We start from the raw sequence: 7,620 nt of genomic DNA, 5'->3' as shown, positions 1-7,620 counted from the left end.
AATGGATAAACTGAGGTCTAGAGGCAGGGAATAAATCTGGGCTAGAGCCCTCTTGCCTGAGCCACCAGGACTCCAGTGGTTAATGAGAGTAAAACAATTCTTAGGGCCTAGCTGATTTGGTGAGGGAATCAAGCTTCCTACCTGTTTCCTAAAGGAGCCTGCTGCCTGGGCGATACCCTGATCTTTATCTCATTCTTCTAGGCCAGTCTCTGATATTAATTCTTCTCTGAAGAACTGAGTAATCCTCTCCCCTTCTCTACCGTACACTGCTGCTATTGCTGCTGCTAAGTCGCTTCAGTCGTGTCCGACTCTCTGCGACCCCATAGACGGCAGCCCACCAGGCTCCTCCGTCCACAGGATTCTCTAAGCAAGAATACTGGAGTGGGTTGCCATTTCCTTCTCCCCTACCCCACAGTGGAAGGCCTTAAACCCTGATCCACTGTAGGTTATAATTATTTCTCTTTGTGTCTCCTCAGGCTGTGAGTCATTTGGGGACAGACTTGAGAACCCCAGTTCTTTGTGACCATGGGCAAGTCCTTTCTCCTCTCTGGGTCTCAGCTTTCCCATCTGTGAAATGGGAAAGTGGTGCTTCTGTGTGCCACTTGCACTATAGTCAGCAAATTTTTTGGTAAAGATCCAAATAGGGACTTCCCTGGTGGTCCAGAGGCTGAGACCACAAGTAGGGAGCCCGGTTTCCATCCCTGGTCAGGGAACTAGATCGCTGGTGCTGCAAGTAAGACCCAGAGCAGCCAAATAAATAAAGCCCAAATAGTAAATATTTTAAGTATATTAGACATAGAGCCTCTTTTATGTATTTTTTACAACCCTTTAAAAATGTAAAAATCATTCTTAGCTCAAGTGCTGTACAAAACAGGTGGCGAGACCCCTGCACTAGAGAAACTCTTGCATGTGTACACAGGAGTCTGATCAAGAATCTTTATGGCAGCAGCAATGCAAGGGTAAGAAACTGGAAACAACCTAAATAGCCATCAAGAGGATGATGGGTGTTGAAACCATTCCATATCTCATTTGAAGTGCTGAGAGGCAGCTAAAAAGAATGAGGTGTGTGCAAGTGGCATGAAAGAAGGCTCTAACACATTATTGAGTAAAAGGAAACAAATTACCAAATGATACATAGGGTATGAGTAAAAATCAAGGAAACACTTTAAGGTACCATATACGTGTGTGTACTTGTCCAATAAAAGGTCTCGAAAAATCCACTCCAAACTCATTGCAGGGATTACCAATAGGACAGTGAATGGCATCATGGAGAGTTTGATGATCATAATCTCAAGCCTCATCTCGAAAATGCCAAGTCTGGGAAGTCCCTGCTGGTCCAGTGGTTAAGAATCCACCGCCAATGCTAGAGACAGGGTCGGGGAAGATTTCCACATGCCCTCAGGGCAACAAAGCCCATGCGCCACAACTACTGAGCCCAGTGCTCTAGAGCCTCTGAGCTCAACTGCTGAGCCCATATGCCTCAACTACTGAAGCCGGCATGCCCTAGATCCCAAGCTCCCGAAACCACAGAACCCCTCGCTCACTGCTGTCAACTAGAGGAAGCCCCTGGGCAGCATTGAAGACCCAGTGCAAGCAAAATTTTAAAAAATAAAGAAAAAAAGAAAATGTCAAGTTCAATCTTTCCTCTAGGCTTTCACACTAGCTGTTCCTTCTGCCCCGAGGGGTTTTTGCGTGGCTGACTAGTTCTCTGATACGTTTCTACTCAGCTGTCCCCTCCTCAGAGGTGTTCACAGACCCCCCTGTCTAAAGCAACCATCCCCAGGTGGAAAATGGAATGATGACTATGGGTGGGGCCTTGTCATTGTATACCATTTTGTGCCCTGTGAATTTCAAACCAAGTAAACTTACTACTCATAGATAGCAATGTAAAAAAACCAACATAGCTCCCCTAGACGTTTTCTTAATCAATCCCCCATCTCCTTTTTTTTTTTTTAAGACCCTTGTCAGTGTCTGAGATGACCTTGTTATGGGTTCCCTTGTTTGCTGTTCCCCCACCCCCCCACGCCCCCCACTAGGAAGTTCCAGGGGGAGGAACTTCAGTGGGTCTGCCAGGTTGATGGCTATGAGCAGGGCCTTTTGCCCACAGTAGGTGCCCCATACATATTTGCCAAATGACTGAGCAAATAATGCATATGTTTTTTTGTTTTTTTTCACAAAAATATATTTTGAATTATGTAATTAAAATTTAATCATAAAAACTTTCCCCAACCTTCCTGCCAAATAGATGAAAAATAGGAAGCAAAGAGAAGGTTATTGAACTGGGTGTTTTTCAGAGTCCAGTCAGCTCTAATTATTAGACATTTGGTTTGGGGGTTTGGATTTTTTTTTTTTTTTTTTTTCGGTCTAGCTGGTGGGTGGAATTTCCCCTCTCTCATAAGACGTCTTATGAGAGGGAAGTAGGAAAAAGGGAAATAAACATTCTGGGGTTCCTCCATCAGCTTCTCTTCCTTCCGCTGGTCTCATAACTGGGGAAGGGGAGTTCTCTTCCTTAATTCCGCTGAGGTCCCTGCTGGGCAGAGGGTCCTCAAAGGATGACAGCTGTTAAGCCTCCAAGTGCAAGGCAGAGACTGAAAGGGCGCCAGTGGGTTCCTCAGCCCCTTTCTGCCCCTTCTGTAGAAACAAAACGTGGAAGACGGTGAATAGGAACCCCTTCTTGCCTCTCGGTATTTACTCCCTGGTGTTCTGAATGCTCCGTTCCTATTTTTTCCTTTGAGGAACCAACATTCCTCATCTCTTCAACCCCTTTGTTTTAGGGCGAGGGGACCCCAAGGCAGGCACTAAGGGATGGACCTGTGACCCCAGCCTGGCCAATCAGAGACACGGACACTGGTCAGGCACTTGACCCAGTGTGGCCAATGAGAAGCAGCTCTGGAACCGCGGCTGCCCCCTACTGGGAAACGCCTGCTCTCCCCACTGGGGATGTTAGGTTCCTGGGACGTAAGCCTGGAGCAGAAACTCTGTGCCACCTCATGTGGAGACCCTGCCAGGAAATGAAGCCAACTCAGAGAAAATAAAACTAACTGCATGACATCATTTGACAACTGGATGCAGTCATGCCTTAAGTCCCTGAACTCTTCAATTACACGGACCAGTAAATTCTCTGCTTTGTATTCGCAGTTTGAATGAGGTTTCTGGCACTCACAAATCAAAAGAATCCTTACTAAGTTCTCCTTTCTGCTGCTAAGAAATTATCCATACCCCCCGCCAAAGAGTAATAAATAACCCAGCTCCCTTCTCTGCCCTGCAAAGGCCTTCCAGTTTCCATTCTCATATTTCCTCCCAGACCTCCACCCTGTACCTTAGTTTATATGGCTTCACCCACCACCTCCTTGGACATCTTCAAATAAGCTTTGTGATCCCACGGACTGTTGTCCACCAGGCTCTTCTGTCCATGGAATTTTCCAGGCAAGAGTACTAGAGTGGGTAGCCATTCCCTTCTCCAGGGGATCTTCTCGACCCAGGGATCGAACCCAAGTCTCCTGCATTGCAGGCAGATTCTTTACTGTCTGAACCACTAGGGAAGCCCCCCAAATGGGGTATCTGGGCCCAATCCACAACCTCTGTCCTCTAAGACCTAGACCACCCTCAGAGATGTCCTGGTAGTCTCCGCAGTGCAATCAGGTTGGTCATCAACGTTCCGTGAATTTTTCTGCCTTATTCCTGGATGGAGGGGGTGGTGCTTGGGATGATGGCGCTTCACAGAGCAATGTTGTTGTTCAGTGGCTAAGTCATGTCCCATTCTTTGTGACCCCATAGGCTGCAGCAGGCAAGACTTCCACCTCCTTCACTATCTCCGGGAGTTTGCTCAAACTCATGTCCATTGAGTCGGTGATGCCATCCAACCATCTCATCTTATGTTGCCCCCTTCTCCTCCTGCCCTCAATCTTTCCCAACTTCAGGGTCTTTCCCAATGATGGAGCAAAGTCAGAGGCATATTTCTTGGAGAAGAAGCACAATCTCTTCTCTGCTTCTGCTTCCGATCCCACCCCCCACCTTCCCACACACACCTATCACAGTTCTTCAGGAACAGGTGTGAGAATTTATTGATATATCTGGCAAATCCACTCTGGCTGCAATTGCCCCATCACTTAAAGGAATCGGGTGGGGGCCTGAATTACATGCTTCTATGAAAACGTTCAAGAATACAGGGTCCTTACCACGCAGCGCTGTCTTGAGGCCTGGCAGAACTGAGAATAAGCTTCAGCGATGACTGTGGCCCTAGAGAGCAAAGGAAGGCCTTCAGGAGGGCATCCTCCTCCGGCCAGCAACTCTCCCATTCCAACCTACCTTACCCCAACTCACTTGCAGTAGAGTCCTCCCCCAGGAGGTAAATCCAGGATGTCCTCAGAGGCCAGAGTCCTGAAAACTGTGTTCAAGCTGGGGGGCTCTGAGGCAGAAGCACACAGCTCTGAGAAAGAGACAAGAATTGTGGGGGTGCTCGGCTGGCAGACAACCCCTTCTGCTGGACTCCCAACACCGCTCACCTGCAACTCTGCGTCCCAGGGCTGCATCGAGCAGTACCTCCTTCCTGATGGCCTCCTCACAAGGTCTGGGAGCCCCCGGAAAGCAGACCAGGAGGCAGGTCATGTTGTCCAGGCTGCCCTGGAGAAGGTGGAGGAAAGAGAGCCTGGTGGAACACGTGTGAGAGCCCCAGCACAGGGCTCTATGCCTTGGGCAGCAGTTTCCGAACATTACCCTTGTTCTAGTGCCCCCTTCCCAATCTGGTTATGCACATTTCTCGAAAGTCCCACCCTTCTGCCATTCTAAAGCAAGCCTCTCACAGAGACCAATTGCTTAGGCCACGCCCTCTCTTGCTGTCCTAGCCCACCCTATCAAGGAGAACCATTTTGGCCACCTGATGCGAAGAGCCGGCTCATTGGAAAAGACCCTGATGCTGGGAAAGATTGAGGGCAGGAGGGGAAGTGGGCAACAGAGGATGAGATGGTTGGACGGCATCACCGACTCAATGGAAATGAGTTTGAGCAAACTCCCGGAGATAGTGATGGATAGGGAAGCCTGGTGTGCTGCTGTTCATGGGGTCGCAGAGCTGGACATGACTGAGCTACAACAACGACAACTTCTCTTTTCCAAAGCTCTTCGCACTTTGCTGTTTAGCTGCTCTTCCTTCTGCCACTAATCACACCTCAGTACCCACCTCTAGGCCTAAGCGGTTGTGTTTAGTCGCTTCAGGCGTATCCGATTCTTTGCGACCCCATGGACCGTGACCCACCAGGCTCCTCTGTCCGTGGAATTTTCCCGGCAAGAATACTGGAGTGGGTTGGCATTTCCTACGTCAGTGGATCTTCCCAACCCACGAATCGAACCTGTGTCTCCCCCATCTCCTATATTGCAGGTGAATTCTTTACCACTGAACCACCTGGAAAGCCCTAAGAGCTGTCCCATTCCAAAAGACCACGCCATTTATCTTAAACCCCTCGAGTATCTGTCCATCCCATCTTGTCTCCAGTCTTCCCTCAGTCTCCGCCCTCTGCATCTTTTGACCCTGCCCCGTTCCTGCAGGCCCCGCCCCCTAATGGAGCCCCACCCATCCTCTAGTTTTACTTTAGCCTCTCTATCAAAGCTCCTCTTCCCTAAGTCCTTAGGTTCTTCCCTCAAAGACCTCAAGCCCCGCCCCCAGGACCTTGCAAAGACACGTGTCCAACAGCTGCGCGCAGAGAAGCTCCGGGGCCAAGCCCAAACAGAGGCGCGATGCCACCAGTCCCACTAGGGCAGACCCGGACATCGCGTCCCACACGCCATCAGAAGCCAAGAGCATGAACTCGTCCTCCGCTTGGCGTGCCAGGGCGGTCACCTCAGGCTCCGCGGAAACGAGTTGCTGTTCTGGGGGCCTTCCTGGAGCCTCTTTGTAGGCAAAGTCTCCCAGGGCTCTGGACACTGCCAAAGAGCCCTCGAGGCGCCGACGGCTGATGGTGCCACCCGCGTCATGGATGCGTTCACGTTCTCGGGGACGGAGGGGCCGATGGTCCTCGGTGCTGAAGGCCACGGCGCCGGCGCGACTTAGCACCGCGCGAGAGTCACCGCAGTGCGCCAGGTACAGAAAGCGCGGGGAAACCAGTAACGCCACAGCGGTGGAGCCCCCAGGCTCGCCGCGGGGCCAGAGAGCACGCAGGCGCGCGTCTGCGCTCAGAAAGGCGCGGCGCAGTGCTTCGCACACTCCCTGGGGCTCGCTGGGCTCCGGGCCTAGAGCCTCAAGTACTTGGCCCTTCAGGTGGCGCGCGCCGAAGAGGGCGGCTCTTGCCCCGCCGTGGCCGTCGAGGACTGCGAAGAAAGCCCAGCCCGGGGGCAGCCCAGGTAGCGCAAGGCAAGCGCAATGAGCATCCTCCATGTGTGCGCGCCAGCCCTGCACTGCGCTAGCCCCGAAGCGCAGACCCCACGCCGCCGCCGCACCCCCGTGCGGCCGCTGGGCGCAACGCGGCGCGTCTAGGAGGGACTGAGGCCGGTTGGGAGACCTGCATCCCTCCTCTTCTTCCTCCGCCTCCTCTTCCTTGCGGGCTGGCCAAAGGAGACGTTCCAGCAGGCGGGCAAGGGCCGCCATCCTTCGGCCTGGGGATCAGGAAGACTCCACCCTCTGCACCTGCTAACCATCCCCGCCCCACCCGCCCACTAATCCCCTGCCTTGTGACATTTTAAACCACCTAAATCTCCTTCCTATGCCCTTGACTTGCACTCAAGTCACTAGAAAGGGTTGAACTCTTAGGGCTTCCCTCTTCAGCATCTTCAAAGCGAGGCTTTGGGTTTGGATCAGAGGAAAATGACAATAGTGCCAATCTAGCACTGACCACAGCTAAACATAATTTTACATCATCATCTCCAGTTTACCGAAGAGGAAACAGAGTCATAGAAGTAAACAATATTATCGGGAAACGATTTCTAGAATCTGTATTCTCAACACAACACTCGGCTTCGGGTACCCAGCCCTGCTCTGTCCAATCTTCTCCCATATCAGTGGTCCCATCCTGGGTTTCAAAAGCTTTCAACTCTTAACTTTTTTATTTCTACCTCTCGCTCTCGGGTTTCAGTCGCTTCTCTTCCAGGTCCCGCCCATCCATTCATACATACAGTGGCTCCAAATATTTGCTATCCCCGACTGGACTCTAGCTCCGCCTCTTAGCTACAGGCCCCGCCCCCTCACTCCAGATTGCGCTCCCCTTCTGAGCCACACCATCTCCCTTGTTTTGTTCTGCCTTATTCCCCCTAGGCCACGCCTCTAGCTCATCTGTCTCGGACTGACTCCGCCCAACTCTGAATAATTCTAAATTAGTTTAAGGCCCTTCAAGTCTGAGCTCCTCCCCTTGTCTCAAAAGTTTCCAAGTAGTTTCCTCCCGCCCCCTTTCCCACTCCCATTGAGATTCTCAGCTCTTACCTTTACCTCCCAGCGGTAGAATCTTTGTACCCTCCCTTCACTGACACCTCTAGCTCCACCAGAACAGGGTCTGAGTTCCACGCCTCCATCCTCTCCGCCTAGGCTCCTGCATCCTTATCTCGCTGAGCCCCTCACCCCACCCTCGGCCCCCACTTCACTCCCACTAAAGGCCCCGCCCTCCTCTCGCTAGATCCCGCCGTTCAGACCGCCTTCCA

General features: G+C 51.7%; 1 protein-coding gene across 2 annotated transcripts; it reads right to left on the bottom strand.

The window, feature by feature from the left end:
* Positions 1-2,163: 2,163 nt before the first annotated feature.
* Positions 2,164-7,521, bottom strand: PPM1N (protein phosphatase, Mg2+/Mn2+ dependent 1N (putative)). Of its 2 annotated transcripts, none has more exons than NM_001102128.2 (5): positions 7,406-7,521; positions 4,506-4,623; positions 4,324-4,429; positions 4,179-4,239; positions 2,164-2,631 (listed from the first exon to the last, which is right to left on the bottom strand). In NM_001102128.2, exons 2-5 carry the CDS (start codon positions 4,606-4,608, stop codon positions 2,563-2,565), a joined length of 339 nt encoding a protein of 112 aa, NP_001095598.1. In that variant the 5' UTR covers positions 4,609-4,623; positions 7,406-7,521; the 3' UTR covers positions 2,164-2,562. The 2 variants fall into 2 exon arrangements, with proteins under 2 accessions (NP_001095598.1, NP_001421726.1); NM_001434797.1 differs by lacking the exon at positions 7,406-7,521 and adding an exon at positions 5,663-6,638.
* Between the last annotated feature and the right edge of the window lie 99 nt (positions 7,522-7,620).

Source organism: Bos taurus, chromosome 18 (assembly GCF_002263795.3).
Source record: "Bos taurus isolate L1 Dominette 01449 registration number 42190680 breed Hereford chromosome 18, ARS-UCD2.0, whole genome shotgun sequence".
Classification (NCBI taxonomy): Eukaryota; Metazoa; Chordata; class Mammalia; order Artiodactyla; family Bovidae; genus Bos; species Bos taurus.
This window is presented reverse-complemented; position numbering and strand designations above follow the sequence as displayed.

What these genes read in the sequence shown, in the direction of transcription:
- PPM1N (NM_001434797.1), bottom strand. Translation starts at nt 6,577, where the DNA reads ATGGCGGCCCTTGCCCGCCTGCTGGAACGTCTCCTTTGGCCAGCCCGC. An exon ending in TGGACACGTGTCTTTGCAAG is followed by an intron (nt 4,624 to 5,662) that starts GTCCTGGGGGCG and finishes CACCTTCTCCAG; the next exon opens with GGCAGCCTGGACAACATGAC. An exon ending in GGGGGAGGACTCTACTGCAA is followed by an intron (nt 4,240 to 4,323) that starts GTGAGTTGGGGT and finishes TTTGCTCTCTAG; the next exon opens with GGCCACAGTCATCGCTGAAG.